Here is a 21,037-nt window from a genome sequence, read left to right as displayed (position 1 = left end):
CTCTGCTAGGCTTGTCCAGCTTCTCAGGATGTTTTGGAGAGATCACAGGGTTAAGAACAATTAACCAGCCATAAGACAGGAAGACATCCTAGAGTCTTGGGTAGCTGGGAAAAAGCCATGAGAACACAAAGTGGGGTTAAATAAAATTACCCCTCTATTCCTCCTTTAGGGGCCTGGCACACCAGCCTCAGTGGTCGTGTTCCATGAAATTAACTTGCTGTACTGCTGGGAGCCAAGCTATGTAACAGCAGATTTGCTTTAATCACTGGACAGCTCCTGAGGGACACAGGCCCCCAATTCCCACCCTTGTAATCTTCAGCATCTGATGAAAACAATTTGGATTGGATTAATATGGTCTAATAAGCCAGACTCACAGCTCCAGCCTCCTACAAGCACTGCTGAGTGAGCTGATGGTTCTATATAGTTTGAGCATATTTTTAAGTGGAGAGGGTGAAAGCAAAAACAAATTTAGCCTTCACCTCAGAGGGATTGGATTTCTTTTGATGGATAAACAAAGCCAAATATGAGCTGTACATTTCCTGGAAAAGCCAGTGGGTAGAGCACCCCTGGGCACTGATGTCTGTGTTTGGTGGTTGGGCAGGTAGGGGCTCTCACTCCTCCTGATACTGCTGCATTCTGAGCAGCAATGCCAACCCTAGTGCTAATATATGCCATAGGAAGCCCACTCTAGGCCCTAAATAGGAGGACCTGGCATTTCAGTTGGACTATCAAGCTTCCTACTCTAGGTAGCCCTAAGGGTTAACTATTCTGAAGAATCATTTCAGCCATTATATCCATGAGGCATGGAATAGATTATGATGTAGAAACTGGGGGGTAAAGAACATGCCTCATGGATATATGCTATTCTTTTACCACATAGATTGTAGTTCTTGGTCATTTTAATTCCCCAGAAGGGGCCAAAAAATATCTACCTCAGCTCCAGAAACAGCTGCTTTTGAAATGACAGAGGTATCTGGGATTAACACTAAAGACAAATGTCATAGCTGCTATGCAACATAGAAGCACTGCTCAAAACTACTCTGGATAGTAACAAAGGTTCTTTGTAGCTGAAGTGCATTTTGTTTAGCCCACGTGAGCCTCCTCAAATATATATTATGGGAGAAATCCATGAAGAAATACAACCAACAAGGGAAGGACTAGATTGAAGAACATAAGAATCTTTAATTCTCAGTCAAATCTTGGATCATTTATTCTCTTCCCTAGATCTAGCAGCAATAGGCAAAAAAAGAGGATCAAGTTATGTAATGTTCTTCTCTAAAGTGTCCTCTGGGAGCAGGAGTCTTGGGGGGCTTCTGGAGGCAGCCTTAGTTTCAGTTCAGTATAATCACCCCAAATGCAGCCAGGAATTAAAGTCCAAATTCTTTATTGTTTCCTTTTAAGTCTGGTCTCCTTCCTTGGGCCTGGTTAGCTTTCTTAGAAGCCTATCTCTCTCCTTGGTTCCAAGAGCTCTTGATGCTAGTCCTTTGCCTCTGTCAGCTTCAGCTTCCAGCCAGCACAAAGGTAGAAGTTGGAATGAATCTGACTCCGCCTCTGAGAGCTTCTTGTTTATATGCTGTGCACTGAGTATACTCCAATCATTATATCACTAGGAGACCATTATTTGTTGTAGGAGTAAATCAATGCTAAACTAGATTTAACCATCGTCTCCTCAATTCCACTTAGTACCTTGTTTCAAGTTCTGGCCCATAACATCTTCCCTGTAGGATCAGATCAATCATACTGAACCACGCTAAATTAGATTATTGTTTCTATCAATTCCACTGTCTTAGTACCTTGTAAGAATCATAACAAAGTTATATTAAATGGAAACCTAGTCAGAAGATACACTCACCGTATAATTATACTTATATTTCAGATTCCAACGACAAATTGGGCATTGGCCAGAGGGATTAGGAGGCTCTGGTGCCACCTTGGAAGTTTGAATAATTCGGCCTTCAATCTAAGAAGCAGAGAGGGAAAGGCTGAAAATAAAGTATTGAACAAAATATTCAACAAAGACGCTAAATATTGATTATGATGTAGAAAATGGGGGGTAAAGAGCAGTTCTCTTTGAAGGTCTAAAGTCTTTCCAGCCTGCTGAATAAGGGATAACAAGTTGGTCTTTGCTTACTTAGAAATGAAGAAACCATAACTACTTCTTTGCTATGAGCAAAGATTCTGGGAGGAGGGGGAGGTGAAGGGAGGAGAGAGGAGGTGGAGAAGGAAGAGTCAGTGAAAGTAACAGTGGGACTTCCCCTTTCCCCAAGCATCAATAAAATTTGTTAAAATTATGAACAGGCCACAGAACTATGCTACTACACTGGCCTATTAGAACTCACCTGTCCCTTAAAAGGGGCAAAGATTTCAAAGGTGGGAGCATAGGAAAAGAGGGTTTTATATGTGCTTCAATGCTATGAATGTCCCTTTCCAAATGCAGATAAAGTCATAGGAAATGAATTTAACTAGTTTTGGATTGGCTCATGTACTCTTCCTATGATAATGTAGCCTTGAAGTTGCTAAGAGCAACAAGTTGATAATCTCAGAAGCTAGCTCCTACTGGAAGTAAGAAGATGGAAAGTAATGTTAGAAGGAAATCATGGGGTGTGGGAGCAGAGTCAGAGACAGCATTTTTTTTTTTTTTTTTTTTTTTTTTTTGAGGCTGGGGTTAAGTGACTTGCCCAGGGTCACACAGCTAGGAAGTGTTAAGTGTCTGAGACCAGATTTGAACTCTGTCCTCCCGAATTCAGGGCTGGTGCTCTATCCACTGCGCCACCTAGCTGCCCCAGAGACAGCACTTAGAGGCATCTAGGAACCTACAACTTCCATAGACATGGAAACAGTCAGAAGGGTTTTCCCCTTCTGGGGGCCAAGGTATGTGACTTGAGAGTTATGAAAAAAGGTGAAAGGAAAGATTATCAACAGAGCTTTCAGAAATACAGGTCTTTGTGATGAATCCTGGACCTGGTGTCATGAATGCCTACCTTCTACAAATTCTAGAATAAAGGAAAAATTTCACATTTCCAGCTACTAAGTTTTGATCTTTCTGGCTAATATCTAATATCCTATGACTTTATTTGTTTACAAACAAAGTATTTGTTTTACTCCATAATTAAAGAGGGGCAAATGAAGAAGATACCCCAAAGAGATATTAGGGAATCAAAGTGATTACACATGCTGGCTTTTGTTAATACATAGGGCAAGGGCCCAGATTTTCTAGAAGACAACTATTCTCACCATGGCTAGTTGGGGTGGGGGTGGAACAGAATCCTTATTTTTGAGCTGTGGAGTCAAGCCCCCTGAGAGCTCTCTGAAGGGCTCTAGCTGCAGGGCTTTCATGGAGACTGGTGAGAATAGATTAAAAAAAAATTAAGTAATTTTAACTTGAAAGGTGGCCACATCATAGGTATCTTAAAAATTCCAATAATGAAGGACAAGCCAAAGATTCTTGAGAAAAGGCAAATTTGCACAAATGATATGATTTCTGTTCACTACAAAACTAGCTTAATCCCTTTAAAGGATTTAGGAAAGGAGCTGTAGTAATTGGTTCCTAGCTCTGGGCCAATTATCTAGTTCACTGCCTCAGTTTCTCCTTTTGAAAACTGAAAATTTAATAACCTGACAAAAATAGTATGAATGAAGATCCCTGAGATATTGTAATTCAAAGAGTAATGTGAATCCAGGCCATTTTCAAGTAACAGCATCTCATTCCAAGCTTAGAGACTTTCTGACTAAGACAATCTACAACTAGAAAGTGGCATGTTCCAGGATTTAAGGTCCCAGAGAGCTAGTGTTGGAGCTAGAAAGTCTCCAACCAGGGCCAATTTGAGGCTCTCTTCTAAAAATGTAATGATTCTGCATTTCCAAGAATGACAAAGGTTCCAACTGGTCAATGCTATGATACTTACAATAGTTGTCTTCCCTTCTTGGATCTCCACCACTACAAAGATAAAGGAGAAAAATGAGGTCAGTCATTTAATAAGAAACAGGAAAAACTTCAACTCACAGAGCTCAAATTTTACATACGCAGAAAGTGGAACATAGATCTTGTGAGCTCCCATGGGCCCACTCAGGACAACTTTGAAAGAGAATGCTTATACAGAACTTGACTGTGGCTCCCCTTTTGATATTTTAAGAGGTTATGGTTTCTACACAGTCCTCTCTGAATTTTTCCTTTCCCTTTAAAAAGCTGCTAGATTTTTTTGGGTCTCTCCAAGCTGAGATCCATTAGGCTCTCTGTCCACTTCTTCTCTTTCATTTCCTTCTATATGACAACAAATTCTGAGGATTTGGGGGAATGGCTTACCTTGCTGTCCTTCACAAATATCACCAAAGGCTCTCTACAGTAACATCACTGAAAAGACTTTAGAAATTATTTAATGGCACAATGGCCCTTTACAGAGAGAATTACAAAAAATTAGTCCATAACCTTTAAGAGTTTGCAAATGTTAAGGTTAACTAACCTTGTTCCTAGCTGGCCAAGAGTGGTGAAAATACAGACTCATGCAAGAAGATTAACACTTGTATTCATAGAGAAAGGTTGTAGAAGTTGTAGCACAAGATCAGGCAGCAATCTTTTTAGTTTCCTAGATCTTTTCATCTCTTTGCAAAGTTTTAGCATTTTTTTAAATTGCAAGTTTATTTATTTTTTAATACACATTGTTTTATGAATCATGTTGGGAAAGAAAAACTAGAACAAATGGGAAAAAAAGGGAGAGATAAAAAAACAGAAAAAAGCAAAGAGAGCATGTGCTGATTTACATTCCGTCTCCTTAAGCAGATGGCATTTTCTGTCCAAAGTCTATTGGGACTGCTTTGGATCCCTGAACCACTGAGAAGAACCAAGCCTTTCATAGTTGATCATCACACATTCTTGCTGTTATTGTGTACAATGCATTCTTGATTCTGCTTGTTTCACTCAGCATCAGTTCGTGTAAATCTTTCCAGGCCTTTCTATAATCAGTTTGTTTATAATTTTTTATAGAACAATAATAATCCATTACCTTCATGTACCACAGCTTATTCAGCCATTTCTCAACTAATGGGCATCTACTAATTTTCCAATTCTTTGCTAACCACAAAAAGAGCTGCTACAAACATTTTTGCCCACATAGGTCTCCTTTATGATTTCCTTGGGAGTTTTAGCATACTAATTATATAGAGAGATGGAAGGTTGAAAGAGACAGGAAGTTCATCCATTTCTGCACCAGAGCTCTACAAACTCCTTATCAACTTAGCAGAGCTCCTAGAAGACATGGGGGACTAATGATCAATTTTCTGACTTGTCATTGCTGAAGCAATAAGATTTGGATGAGTTGACAGAATGACTATTTTTTAAAAGACAGTATTGTGTTTGTGTGTGTATGTGTGTAATTGCATATAGTTTTCAACATTTGTTTTTGTAAGATTTGGAGTTCCAAATTTTTCTCCCTTCCTAAAACAGAAATCAGTCAGATACAAATAATACAATCATATCAAACATATTTCTATATTGGTCATGTTATGCACATACCACAACTTGTTTAGCCATTTTACAATTAATCCTTTCAATTTCCAATTCTCTGCCACAGGTGATAATAGTTTTAGCAAAGTTAAAAGGAAACTATATATTTATTTATATTTTTTGAAAATAAAAACTTTAATTTTTTTTTAAATATTTAGAAAGAAAAGTCAGAAGAGTGATGTCACTTACCCATGGTCACAGGGCTAGTATAGTCCTACATTATATTTCCACAAAAATTTTAAGATTAATGGAAACTGAATGGATACCCATCAGTTGGAGAATGGCTAAATAAATTATGGTACATGAATGTTACTGGAATATTACTGTTCGGTAAGAAATGACCAGCAGGATGATTTCAGAGAGGCCTGGAGAGACTTATGTGAAGCGATGCTAAGTGAAATGAGGAGAACCAGGAGATCATTATACATGGCAACAGCAAGATTATACAAGGATCATCTGAGGACATGGTTCTCTTCCACAATGAGATGATTCAAACCAGTTCCAATTGTTCAATGATGAAGAGAGCCATCTACACCCAGAAAGAGGACTGTGGGAACTCAATGTGGAACACAACACAGTATTTTCATTCTTTTTTGTTGTTTGCTTGCATTTTATTTTCTTTCTCATTCTTTTCCCTTTTTGATCTGATTTTTTTTTTTTTTTTTTTTTTTTTGGTGTAGCACATTTGTGAAAATATATATAGAAGGGACCAGTTAGATGGCACAATGGATAGAGCACCAGTCCTGAAGTCAGGAGGACCTGAGTTCAAATCCAGTCTCAGACACTTTTAACACTGTGTGTTAAGTTGTGTGACCCTGGGCAAGTCACTTAACCCCAACTACCTCAGCAAAAATAAAATAAAAATGTATATTAGAACTGTACATGTTTATTAACAAGATCACTTGCCAGGGAGGGAAAAAAAAAATTAGAATACAAGGTTTTGTAAGGATGAATGTTGAATATATATATTTATTTACATTTTGAAATTTATATTTTTTGAAAATAAAAAGATTTAATTAAAAAAATTAAAAAAAAATTTTTTTTTAAAGGTTTACAAAGCAGTCAGAAGAGTGATATCACTTACCCACGGTCACAGGGCTAGTAAGAGTCAGAAGTACAATTTAAATCTAGGTCTTATGACTTTACAACTTCAGACTACCTTCAACTAGGAGATAACATATATACTTTTATACTTTCTAATTATATTCTTAGTCAATTGTAATTAAACCAATTAAAAAAATTAAACTAATTATATCCAAGAAAAGCCTTGGACATTAAAACTAGGCTGTGACTACCTTCCATGGCACCAAAAGCACATTTTAGTGGCATTTCAGATTAAGTGGTCCTATTATATCCAGTCTGAAACAATCTACTACCCAAAAAAAAAAAAAAAGACTTGGTACTAAAATTGAGATGAGGAAAGTATTAGTTCTGAGTTCATATTCAGAGGAAGATAATGGAGCTAGAAAAGCTATTCTCTTTTCAACAAGAAATAAAAGATGTTCCCCTAAGCACAAAGAGAGTTCTTAGAAGAACTTTAAAAAAAATTTTAAAAATCAAAGGTGGGTGAGAAGGTGGGAAAGTATTCAAGAAAATCAAGTATGAAAAGAAAACCAAACAACTTGAATTGGGTAAGGGAAAGTTAATGACATTCTAAGACATCAAGAAATAATACCACAAAATCAAAAAAAATATAAAAAACAGAAAAGGAAATAAAACATCAGAAAAACAACCAATCTGGAGAATATATCAAGGGGAAATAATATAGGAATAGTTGAACTACCTGAAAATTATGATAAAGAAAAAAGAATCTTGATACAATATTATAAAGATTTAACAAGGAAAATTGTCCTTAAGTTCTAGAAAAAAGCAAAGCTAAAGTAGGAAAAAAAAAAAATCTACCTATTACCACCTGAAAGGCATTCTAAGAGGAAAACTAACAAGAATATTCTAGACCAGTTTCAAAGCTCCCAGGTTAAGGAGAAAATATTGGAAGCAATAAGAAAAAAACAATTTAAATTATCACAAAGCTATAGTGATATATCACAGAGCTCCATGTAATAAGGATTACACAAAACCTAGAGGCTACTATATTAAAGGATTGTAGGTCTTAGACCTACTATATTCTGTAGAGCAAAAAAGCTGAGATTACAACCAAGGGTAACTTACCCAACAAACTAAGTATAATCATAAGTACATAAAACATAAGTACAATCAGGAGAGGGGAGAGGAAGAAAGGACATTTAATGAACTCAAAAATTTTCAGTTTTTTTGCAACAAAACTTCCAGATCTTAAGGAAAAATATGACATATAACTTTCAGGAGAAATATAAGGTAAATATTAAAAATCAATTATAAGGCATGCAATAAGATCAAACTGCTTATTTCTTAAGTGTGAAAATATTAGCAATACTTTTCATAATTTTCATTATTTGGGCAGTTTGAAAGAAAAGCTTAAGTTAAGCTGAGTATGATGGGGTGATTCTTTAAAAAAATAAAACTGAGTAGGTGGAGTAATTATCTCTTACAAATGAGACATAAAAGGAAAAATTGATACAGAAAAAGCTAGTAGTGGGGAGAGTAGGTAGGACTGGAACCTTACCTTCATTGGGAACGGATTAAATAGGTAACAATACATACTTCTAGAAAAGTATACAAGATTTTTAAATTCAGAAAGAAATGAGAGGTTAAAGGGAGAGAAAGTATGTGTGTGGGAAGAGGGGCAGGATAAAGGAATGACTCTTGGAGGGGATAGTTAAGTAACAGGATAAAGTAAAAGAAGTAAAGCAGAGGAGTGAGGAGGGATAAGATAAAGAGGGTGAGATTTAGGTTAGTAAGGAAAAATAGATAGGAGGAAACTACATTACTAATTACTAATAAGTAATTGTAGCTTAGAATGTAAATGGGATGAATTTACCCATAAAATGGAAGTGAATAGCAAATTAAGAATTTGAATTCAACAATATGTTGCTTCAGGAAACATTATAAAAATGAGATATCCACAAAGATAAAATAAAGGAAAAAAGTAGAATTTATAGAGTAAAAAAACAGGGGCAATAATATTAAGATCTGAGACAAAATTAAAGGTTAAATACATTTAATCAAGAGAGAAACAGAGAAATACACTATGTCAGAAACATTATTTAATATTGTTTCAGACCATTTAAAATAACTAGACATAAAATACCTGAGTATATATACCTGCCAAAAGTATCATAGGAACTATATGACCATAAACATAAAACACTTTTATACAGATAAAGTTACATCTAAATAAGTGAACAATATTTATTATTTGTGAGTAAAGTCAACATAATTTTAAAACAATTCTATCTACCTAATCTATTTATTCAATGTCTTTCCAATTAAATTACTAAAAAAAAAAAAAAAAAATCTTGCTGAGCTAGAAAAAAAAATCCAAGTTCATCTGAAGAACTTTTAAAAGATTTAAAATTTAATTTAAAATTAAAATTTCAAAGAAACCAGAAGAAAAAAATGCAAAGGAAATATATTAGCAATACTGGACAATAAACTATATTTAAGGTGAGAGTCTTGTTGAAATGTAAAATGGATAATTATGATTATATTAAATTAAAATTTTCTTGTATCAACAGAATCTATATACCCAAGAACAGATCTGATTTTTCTTGTGCAACATGATAAATGTGAAAATATGTTTAGAAGAACTTAACCTATATTGTATTACTTGGTGTTTAGGGGAAGGGATAGGGAAGAGGGAGGGAGAAAAATCTGGAACATAAGGTTATGCAACAGTGAATATTGAAAACTATCTTTGTATGTATTTTGAAAAAAAAAAGCTATTATAAAAACAAAAAACATGGAGAGACTTGTTCTCAAAAAAAGGTGAGATTCACCTTCAGAGAAATAGATAACAAGCAGAAACAAGCTTTTAGTATGATCTTACATATATGTATGAGTGTGAATGTTTATAGATATCTATATATGTGTGTATATATATACACACACAAATACATACTCAGACACATGTATGTTTAATTATACCTTCTTTAAAGTTAGGTAAAAGGGAGGGAAGACAATGGAATTAAAAAAAAATGCATAATAGAGAACCAAAAAAAATCTACAAAGAAGCAAAGAAAAGCTGGGCAGCTTTGAAAACAAAATGTAGTATATATATATAGGTTTTCTTGAAATGGAAATTTATTGTTTTATATTAAATCCTCTCATATTCTGCTGTATGCATGGCAATTTTTTTTCTCCTTTTGTATTTGTTTAAAATAAAATTAAAAATTTAATTCTCCCTCTCCCTGCAAAAAAGGAAATGCATTGAAAAAAAGTAAGGATAGCATTACCCAATTAGAAGCCTAGAATGCTACTGGAGATTTGTTACTTCCAACGCTCCCATAAAATAGGACACAGAAACTACTTCTAATTGTTACTCCTTTTTTTCTACAAACCAGACAGGCTCACTATCCCACAATTTCTATCATCAAATTTAGCACCAGAAGCATAAGCAGTTATCAATGGTCAGAACAAGTACTGCTGTTTCTCCTTTAAAGAACCTTTCAGTACTCATAAGACTCTTGATAAAACACATGATCAGAAAGGCATGAAAGTCAACGGGCCCATAGGTTTAGAACAGAGCATTTACAGTGTTGGTGGGAAACATGGGTTCACTAAACAGTGACAGAACCAGCATGCAGAATTTCCAACAAGGAAACTAAGGAAAGGGCATCCTTGGCACAGCAGTACCATGGAAAATCTGCAGATATCTATAAAATCTGCATTTGACAAACCAAGCCGAAGGGAAGATGAGGATAAGTCATGGGTAACAGGTTGGGGGTGGGATTAGGCCCGTTTCTGAGAACCACAATGAGAAACAAAAGGAGACCGATTAGAGTACCACCCAATTCAGAGCAAAGCACAATGCACTAAAGAAATTGGATAAATATGTGTTCCCTTCGTCTATGGAGGCACTTGGGTCCCAACCATGAGGTAAACAACCCTAACAAAACACACACCACTTACGGCAAAGAACCAAACCCTGAAGTCATCTTATTGGCCCCTGGAAAAGAGATCAAAGCACATGGCAAGCTCCACTTCTCTAGAGATTCCCCCACGGCATATGCAAGCCAATAAATCATCTTACTATAGGCAAGTGGGTAAAACAACAGGCAGATACTTATCTAAGAGATAATTTGTCAAACCAAAAGTGACCTTTGATAGGGGAGATGGGCCAGGCTGCAGAATGGAATGAACCCAATGAGATATTTTGTAACCATTAAAAATGAGAGATAGAAATCAAATATATCTGAGACATTCATTACCCAAAACAGAAAATGTCAGAACCAAACAAAACCTGGAATCCAAATTTTCTCCTGGCTGTTACTCCATTTACTGCCATTTTGGGTGAATGGGGGAAGGGCAGAAAAAGGAAAGGACTGAAAATTAGAGACTTATGGATAAAAGACTTAAGAAATAGTATTTTCCTTTTAGCTAGCATGTGACTGTGACAGGAAGAGGAAGGATCAAAGTAGAATTAAATTTGTTACTAAGAAAGTTCTTTTTTTTTTTTTTTTTAAAGGACTTCTCAATATGAATAGCCATTAATCATGCACATTAAATAAGCAGCCCAAAATAATTTCATAATTTTCCCCACCCTACCATATAGAGTCAAGAATTACTAAGGCGGATTATAACAGTCCTTGCCCTGGAGGGTAAAAGGAAAATACATATAATGGTACCGCCCAGTCAAGGAGTCCACAGTAGACTCCAAAGATCTTACAAAGAGGTCTTTTCAGATCTTTGATAAATAAACCCCAAGGAACCAAAATAAATCAAATGATACCAAATAACAATTGGTTAAGCTCCAATGAACATAAAAATTATAAACACAAATATAATGAAATGCAACTGTATACACTATAAGTACTTAAGAGTCAAAAGTAGGAAAGTTTATGAGTCAAGTAGCATTTATGAAGCACCTACTATGTGCTAGGCATTGTGATAAGCACTGGAGAGGCACTGCAAGGTAAAAAACAGCTCTTAAAGAGCTCAGTCTAATGAGATAAGACACAAACAAGATATACCACAGGATAAACTGAAGTCAGTCTCAGAGGGAAGGCAATGAGATTCAGGACTGGGAAAGATTTCTTTTAGAAAGTAGGACTCCAGAGGTGGAAATGGAGAGGACAGTGAAAAAGCGGAGTCAAAAGACAGGAGTGCTGTGTTTGAAGAACAGCAAAGAGCTGTCATGGAACTGCAAAGAATGAAGTAAGGAAAGACAAACGAAGAATAGGTGGTGGGCAATCAATCAGACAACATTTATTAAGCACCTACTATGTGACAGCTACTGTGCTAAGCCCTAGGGATACAAAAAAAAAGTCTTTGCTCTCAAAGTGTTTATAATCAAATGGGGGAGACAAGATGCAAACAATTATGTACAAGCAAGCTTACAGGATAAATACTAGGGAAGTTAATAATTAGAGTTGAGAAAGGAGAGCACCCCAGACATTGGGAACAGCAAATGGGAGGCCAGTGTCACTGGACTGAAGCATATGGCAGGGGAATAAGGTATAGATAGAACACAGCTAAGTTATGAAGGGTTTTGAATGCCAAGTAGAATATTTTAGGGGAATAATATAATTAGCCATGTATTTGGGGAAAATCAGTTTGGAGGCCAAATGAAGAACTGATAGAAGGGGAAAGATATGAGTAATAATGCAATTACTTAAGCAGTGATAAAGTCAGAGAAGAGGAAGGAAAGCATATGAAAGATGTTGCTTAAATGAAATCAATAGGTCTTGACAACAGCTTGGACAGGGAGAGTGAGAGAAAACCAAGGAAGCACAGGATAACTCCTGGATTGCAGGCCTAAAGGACTAGGAGAATGGTGTTATCTTTTACAGTAACAGGGAAGGTTGGAGATGGCAAGAGTTAGGGAGAAAAGATAAGTTCTGTTTTGAACATGTTTAGCTTAAGACATCTTCTGGACATGCAGTTTGAAATATCTGAAAGACTGCTGGAGATGAAAGTATGGAGGATAGAAGTTACCTTAAAACTGACAACACAGTTGAAGGGAGATGAATGCATGAAAAAACTCCCACTATTTATTAAATGCTTCCAGTATGCCACGTACTGCAAGCAAGAGAATCCCTTCCAACATGTTTAAGAAAAGAACATATTCAATGGCTAGGGGAGGAAAGGAGTGTAGTATAGGCTTAAGTTATGAAGGGATGATGGCATGATTTGGAGCTGTCCACTAAGAAACATGACATTTCTTACCAGGAATAATATAAACTAGGAATAGCCCTTATCTTTGTTGTTGTTGAGGCAATTGAGGTTAAATGACTTGCCTAAGGACACACAGCTAGGCAGTGTCAAGACCAGATTTGAATTCAGGTCCTCCAGACTTCAGGGCTAGTGCTCAATCCACTGAGCTACCTAGCTATCTTGCCCTTATCTTTTAAAAGAAAAAGATAAATAACTGCATATGTATAATCTATATTAACTTGCTTGCTTTCTCAATGAGGGAGAAGGGAAGAGAATGAATGGGAAAAGGAGAAAGGGAAAGAATTTGAAAGTTATAATTAAAAAAAAATTAACATTTTATTTCCCAAAATTACATGTAAAAACAATTTTTTTAACATTAAAAAATTTTTTTTGAGTTTCAAATTTTCTCTTTCTCTCCCATCCCCCACTCCCTCAATGAGGAGGCAAGCAGTTTGATATAGGTTATACATGTATAGTCATGGGAAACATATTACATGTTAATCAGGTTGTGAAAGGAAATACAAACCAAAAAAACCAAGTAAAGAAAGATAAAGTACGATTTGATCTTCATTGAGACTTCACCAGTTCTTTCTCTGGAAATGGATGGAATTTTTCATTATAAATCCTACATAACTGTCTTGGATCACTTGCATTAGTTGAGACTAGGTATGCCTTTAGCTACTGATTATCATACAATATTGCTGTTACTGGATACAATGTTCTCCCGATTCTATTCACTTTGCACAGTTCATTTAAATCTAAGTTTTCTAAGAGAATCCTGCTTGTCATTACTTATAGAACAGGCTTTTCAAAGTTATTTGTCTTTATAATATTGTTGTTATAGTACAAACCATTATCCTGGTTCTGTTCACCTCATTCTACATGAATTCATATGTTTTCCCAGGTTTTTCTGAAACCACCCTTACCATCATTTCTTACAACACAATTCTATCACATCTATGTACCATAATTTATTCAGCTATTTTCCAATTGGTAGGCTTACTCTCAGTTTCCAAATTTTTGCCACTCAAAAATAACCCAGTATAAATTTTTGCATCTTCTAAGAGTTTGTTTTGCTTAGGACTAGTCCTTCCCTTAATCTACTACTCCTTTCTCTTCTTTCTATTCTCTTCTTCCTTTTCCCAATCCTATTTCCCTGTTTTATAAAATGTATTTCTACATCCAATTATGTGTCTATTTTCCCCTAATTTGACCAGTTTATGAGTGACATTTAAGTATCAACTGCTCTCCTTGCCCCTTTCTCTGTATATAGATCTCTATTTAAACACTGATTATGAGATAATTTTTCTCACTCTTCCTGTCCCTTCCTCCCTAGTATGCTTCTCCTTCTCCACTTTTCTTTTAAAATCATCAAAAAATAACATGTCATTCCCAGGCTCTTTGTCTAATTAGACTTTTTATAACCTTTGATAGCCAAACAACCAATAAACATTTATTAAGTGTCCCCTATATTCCAGACATTGCTGTGGTGGAGATACAAAATGATAAATCCTTACCTCAAAGAACTTAAATATATATAAGCAAGTTTCTCTTGATTCCTTTTTTTGCACTTCAGAATTTCTATGCGGTTCTGTCTTTTCATCAGGACATGTGGAAATTTCCAAATTTCTCAGCTTCCCTCTTTTTAGTTTTATTTATTAATTCAATAGTTGTTTTTTTTTTAAACTTTCAATTTTTTAAATCTCTCATTTTATTTTTATAATTTCAAGTTGGTATTTGATTGAGGTTTTAAAATTTGTTCTTTTTCTAGCTTTTTTATTTGCAAGCCCAATTCATTGATCTTCTCTTTCTCTATTTTATGCAAGTGAACATCTAGAAATTTAAAATTTCCCCTTATTACCACTTTGGCTGCATCTCACAAATTTGGTATGTTGTCTTATTGTCATTCTCTTGGATGAAATTATTGTGTCTACAATTTGCTGTTTCACCCATTCATTCTTTAGAATGAGTTTATTACTCTGCTAAAAAGCTATTAGAAATAATTCAGAATTTTAGCAAAGTTGCAGGATACAAAATAAATCCACATAAATACTCAGCATTTTTATACATTACCAACACAATCCAACAGCAAGAGATACAAAGAGAAATTCCATTCAAAATAATGGTCGATAGTATAAAATATTTGGGAATATATCTACCAAAGGAGAGTCAGGAATTATATGAGCAAAATTACAAAACACTTGCCACAAAAATAAAGTCAGATTTAAATAATTGGAAAGACATTCAGTGCTCTTGGATAGGCCAAGCGAATATAATTAAGATGACAATACTCCCCAAATTAATCTATTTATTTAGTGCTATACCAATCAGACTTCCAAGAAACTATTTTAATAACCTAAAAAATAACAACAGAATTCATATGGAACAACAAAAGGTCGAGAATTTCAAGGGAAGTAATGAAAAAAAAATTAAGTGAAGGTGGTCTAGCTGTACCTGATCTAGAACTGTATTATAAAGCAACAGTCACCAAAACCATTTGGTATTGGCTAAGAAATAGACTAGTTGATCAGTGGCATAGGTTAGGTTCACAGGGCAAGATAGTGAATAAAAATAGCAATCTAGTGTTTGACAAACCCAAAGATCCCAAATTTTGGGAAAAGAATTCATTATTTGACAAAAACTGCTGGGAAAACTGGAAATTAGTATGGCAGAAACTAGGCATGGACCCACATTTAACACCACATACTAACATTAGATCAAAATGGGTCCAAGATTTAGGCATAAAGAACGAAATCATAAATAAATTGGGAGGAACATGGGATGGTTTATCTCTCAGACTTGTGGAGGAGGAAGGAGTTTGTGTCCAAGGGAGAATTAGAGACCATTATTGATCACAAAATAGAAAATTTTGATTACACCAAATTAAAAAGTTTCTGCACAAACAAATCTAATGCAAACAAGATTAGAAGGGAAGTAACAAATTGGGAAAACATTTTTACAGTTAAAGGCCTCATCTCCAAAATATACAGAGAATTGACTTTAATTTATAAGAAATCAAGCCATTCTCCAATTGATAAATGGTCAAAGGATATGAACAGACAATTTTCAGATGATGAAATTAAAACTATTTCCGCTCATATGAAAGAGTGTTCCAAATCACTATTGATCAGAGAAATGCAAATTAAGACAACTCTGAGGTATCCTTACACACCTGTCAGATTGGCTAAGATGACAGGAACAAATAATGATGAATGTTGGAGGGGCTGTGGGAAAACTGGGACACTGATACATTGTTGGTGGAGTTGTGAAAGAATCCAACCATTCTGGAGAGCAATCTGGAACTATGCCCAAAAAGTTATCAAAAGGTGCATACCCTTTGACCCAGCAGTGCTACTACTGGGCTTATATCCCAAGGAAATACTAAAGAAGGGAAAGGGACCTGTATGTGCCAAAATGTTTGTGGCAGCCCTTTTCATAGTGGCTAGAAGCTGGAAGATGAATGGATGTCCATCAATTGGAGAATGGCTGAATAAATTATGGTATATGAATGTTATGGAATATTATTGTTCTGTAAGAAATGACCAACAGGAGAAATACAGAGAGGCTTGGAGAGACTTACATCAACTGATGCTGAGTGAAACGAGCAGAACCAGAAGATCATTATACACTTCAACAATGATACTGTACGAGGATGTATTCTGATGGAAGTGGATATCTTCAACATAGAGAAGAGCTAATCCAATTCCAATTGATTAATGATGGACAGAATCAGCTACATCCAGAAAAGGAACACTGGGAAATGAGTGTAAACTGTTATTTTTACCTTCTGAATCCAGTTCTTCCTGTGCAACAAGAAATTCGGTTCTACACACATATATTGTATCTAGAATATATTGTAATATATTTAACATGTATAAGACTGCCTGCCATCTGGGGGAGGGGGTTGGGGGAGGAAGGGAAAAAATCTGAACAGAAGTAAGTGCAAGGGATAATGTTGTAAAAAATTACCCATGCATATGTACTGTCAAAAAAAAAAAAAAAAAAAAAAAAAAAGAATGAGTTTATTTAGTTTCCAAATACTTTTTGGTTTATTTTCCCCAGGCCTTTTATTGAATGTAATTTTTATTGCATTGTGATCTGAAAAAAAAAATTTACTATTTCTGCCTTTCTGCATTTGATTTTGAGGTCTTTATGTCCTGATATGGTCAATTTTTGTATAGGTTCTATGAACTGCTGAGAAGAAAGAGTACTTCTTTCTGTCTCCATTCAATTTTCTCCAAAGATCTATCATACCTAACTTTTCTAGTATTCTATTTACCTCTAACTTCTTTCTTATTTATTTTGTAGATTGATTTATCTAGTTCTGAGAGAGCAAGGTTGAGATCTCCCACTATTATAGTTTTGCTATCTTGTTTCTTCTTGCAGCTCTCAACTTCTTCTTTAGGAATTTAGATGCCACACCACTTGGTGCATATGTTTAGTACTGATATTGCTTCATTGTCTATGCTACCTTTTAGCAGGATATAGTTTCCTTCCTTATCTCTTTTAATTAGATCAATTTTTTGCTTTTGTTTGATGTGAGAACAGGATGGCTATCCTTTCAGTTTCCCTTTTAAAAACTTTTAAAAATAAAAGCTTTTTATTTTCAAAATATATGCATATAGTTTTCAACATTTACTCCTGAAAAATCTTGCGTTCCAAATTTTTCTTCCTCTATCCCTTCCCCTAGACAGCAAGTAATGCAATATATATTAAACATGTGAAATTCTATACATATTTCTACAGTTATCATTCAGCTTCTCCTTAATCCCCTTTCCAACTTCTTAAACTGGTTTGTAACTCCCTATGGAGTCTTCAAACTCAATGTGGGGGCCACAAAATAACGATTTATGCTCAGTTAATGTTTGATTTAAATACCAAGTTTATATAACTATAAATCTGGGGTCATATAAAAATTTCTCAAGCAAAAACGGGATTACAAGTGAAAAAAGTTTAAGAAGCCCTACTCCATTTCATTAGATGTTTATTTTCCTCCCTGTAGAAGTATACTCAGTTTTGCTGGATGAGTTATTCTTGGTTATGAACCTATATCCTTTGCCTTTTGGAATATTGTATTTCAAACTCTGTTACTTTACAATGGTGATTGCTGTATCATGTGTGATCCTGACAGGCTTCTCGATATTTGAATTTTTTCTTTCTGGTTACTTGAAGTATATTTTTTCTTTGATCTGAAAGCTTTGGACTTCGGCAGCGATGTTCCTAGATGTTCTTATTTTAGATTTTTTTTTAAGGTGACCAGTGTTTTCTATTCCCACCTTGCCCTCTGGTTCTAAGGCATCTGGGTTTGCTTTTAAGTAAATGATTTTTTGAAATGCGATAGTGGCTAGGCTCTAATATGGGTCATGGCTTTCAGGTTTTTTTGCCTCTTCAATCTTCTTTCCTTAATTTTCAGATCAGATAGTTTTTTCTTACAATCTTTTATTTTCTAGTTTTCCCCAGCTTTTGGTCTTTGTTTTAATATTTCTTGTTGTCTATTCTCAGATGATGAAATTGAAACTATTTCCACTCATATGAAAGAGTGTTCCAAATCACTACTGATCAGAGAAATGCAAATTAAGACAACTCTGAGATACCACTCCACACCTGTCAGATTGGCTAAGATGACAGGAACAAATAATGATGAATGTTGGAGGGGATGTGGGAAAACTGGGACACTGATACATTGTTGGTGAAGTTGTGAAAGAATCCAGCCATTCTGGAGAGCAATTTGGAACTATGCTCAAAAAGTTGTCAAACTGTGCATACCCTTTGACCCAGCATTGCTGTTATTGGGATTATAGCCCAAAGAAATACTAAAGAGTGGAAAGGGACCTGTATGTGCCAAAATGTTTGTGGCAGCTCTTTTTGTTGTAGCTAGAAACTGGAAGTTGAATGGATGCCCATCAATTGGAGAATGGTTGGGTAAATTGTGGTATATGAAGGTTATGGAATATTATTGCTCTGTAAGAAATGACCAGCAGGAGGAATACAGAGAGGCTTGGAGAGACTTAAATCAACTGTTGCTGAGTGAAATGAGCAGAACCAGAAGATCACTGTACACTTCAACAACAATACTGTATGAGGATGTATTCTGATGGAAGTGGAAATCTTCAACATAAAGAAGATCCAACTCACTTCCAGTTAATCAATGATGGACAGAAATAACTATACCCAGAGAAGGAACACTGGGAAGTGAATGTAAATTGTTAGCACTAATGTCTATGTACCCAGGTTGCTTATACCTTCGGAAGCTAATAATGTGCAACAAGAAAATGGTATTTATACACATATATTGTATCTAGGTTATATTGTAACACATGTAAAATGTATGGGATTACCTGCCGTCAGGGGGAGGGAGTGGAGGGGATAATTTGGAAAAATGAATAAAAAAAAAAATATATATATATTTCTTGTTGTCTTATGAAAATTCCCCCCCCCCCTTTGAGGCTGGGGTTAAGTGACTTGCCCAGGGTCACACAGCTAGGAAGTGTTAAGTGTCTGAGACCAGATTTGAACTCGGGTCCTCCTGAATTCAGGGCTGGTGCTCTATCCACTGCACCACCTAGCTGCCCCATCTTATGAAATTGTTAACTTCTGTTTGGTCCACTCTAATTTTCAGGGAGTTTGTTGCTTGGGTAAGATTCTGTATTCCTTATGCAAGGTTGTTAATACCCTTTCAAATTTTTTCTTTCATATTTCTAATTTCCTTTTTTGCCTGTCAGTATCCTTATTTCATCTATAAAAACATTTAAAATCTTTTACTTCATCTCCTCCAGAAATTCTAATGGACTTTGTGCCCAAGCTGTGGTTTTTGCTGAAGCTTTACTTAGAGATGTATGAGTCAACCTCTTCTTTTGGTTTGTACCTTGTGTGTCCCTGTTACCATCACACAAAGGAATCAATAGGAGTTTAAATCTCTGTCTTCTTTTTCCAACCTAGGCTGGAAACGTGATACCCTGTGATTATTTTTTTTAAGGTTTCATTATGATGTTGTTGTCAAAAATCCTTTAATTACTTATTTGCAAGGTTTTTGAGACTAGTGACAGCAGATACATAAAAGGGAAGGTAACTAACACAAGTGAACCAAACATATCATAATGGAGGGGAGAGAGTTAACAAAAATAATCTGTCCCTCTCCTACAGAATTCTTTTTTAATCTTACTGTGTCCTTGAAGGAAAAGACATTTCCAAACATATTAAAATGAGTTCAGTACATACAGTCAATTATCCTTTGCTGATTCTTTGGAAAAGAAAAAATAATGTACTTGGTCTGTTTTGGTAAGGAAAATCTTAGAATTTTATAATCTATATCCTTTTGCATTAGCTGGGCTGGTGAAGTTCACTGTGCAAGCTATGAAGGTCGTTTAGTTTCGTTTGTTTTACTTTCTTTAGCCACACAGGGCAGTGAAAAAACCACTGACTTTTGGAGAACTTGAGTTTAAATCTTAACTTTGCTCCTACTCATTAATGTTGTGCCCTTCCTAGTCAATCATTCGCTCACTAAGCAGTCATTGGACACCTGGGTTATGCACAGCCCGGTGCAGTGCTGGTCTTTTTCCAAGAACCCCACTAAGCTTTCTTCCAACAGACCTGCTCCTCCTGGCCCGTTACTTTCTTCCCAGGAACTAGTAATGACGATCTCTCCCGTTATTTCGGTACCTCCCATTTTATTCCAAGGTACTCCTCAATAGTAGTAGGAGATAGAGAGTCTCCTTTACAAACTGCGGCGCCTCGGGTCCCACGGGGCCTTAGGGAGACTCTTCAGGAGGGAAGGAGCCTGGCTCCCCGGCCTCACGGTACCACTTCGAAAAGGAGCCGCGGGCCCGAGGGGGGCGAGGTGAAACTCGACGAACTAAGCCAGGACCTCGAGAGCCCGGACTCCAGAGAGGAAAGTGGAGAGCGCGCCGTCCCGGGGAGGGTAGGAAGCACGAGAGATCCCGGACTAGGGAAAGGGGCAGGGCGCGAGAAAAAGTGGGGAGCGCGAGGCTAAACGGGTCCCGGACCAAAGCCGCGCAGAGAAATCCGCGGTCCGGGCTCAACTCAGCAGCACCTGCAGGAAGACCGTGCGAAGAGGTAAGGAGAAAGGTACCGTCGGACGGCGGCCGCCAAAGGAGCCCGGTACTCACCTTCTCGGAGACCGCGGGTCGGAGGCCGAGCCCAACTGCCCTGAGCAGGCCCCGCTAGAAAACCTCGGAGCAGCCGCCCGCATCCAGACACCAGGGTCCTGAGGGCCGCCATCGTGGAGATCACCTGTGGCCGCCGCGTTCCTGTGCTTCTTCCGCTTCC

At 36.3% G+C, this 21,037-nt stretch overlaps 1 protein-coding gene across 2 annotated transcripts in view; it reads right to left on the bottom strand.

The window, feature by feature from the left end:
• MRPS18A (mitochondrial ribosomal protein S18A) overlaps positions 1-21,037 on the bottom strand; it is a 27,696-nt gene extending 6,659 nt beyond the window's left edge. Inside the window, exons 1-3 of one of the 2 annotated variants that reach the window (XM_074310800.1) lie at positions 20,878-21,037; positions 3,906-3,937; positions 1,853-1,960 (exon numbers count right to left, since the gene is read on the bottom strand). In XM_074310800.1, coding sequence (XP_074166901.1) covers positions 1,853-1,960; positions 3,906-3,937; positions 20,878-20,989 — 252 coding nt within the window. In that variant the 5' untranslated portion in view covers positions 20,990-21,037. The remainder of the gene's footprint in view (positions 1-1,852; positions 1,961-3,905; positions 3,938-20,877) is intronic. The other variant, XM_074310801.1, reaches the window with a different exon arrangement.

The sequence above is a fragment of the Sminthopsis crassicaudata genome, chromosome 4 (genome assembly GCF_048593235.1).
Source record: "Sminthopsis crassicaudata isolate SCR6 chromosome 4, ASM4859323v1, whole genome shotgun sequence".
NCBI lineage: Eukaryota > Metazoa > Chordata > Mammalia > Dasyuromorphia > Dasyuridae > Sminthopsis > Sminthopsis crassicaudata.
The sequence above is the reverse complement of the archived record's forward strand: the minus strand, read 5'-3'. Positions and strand labels throughout refer to the sequence as shown.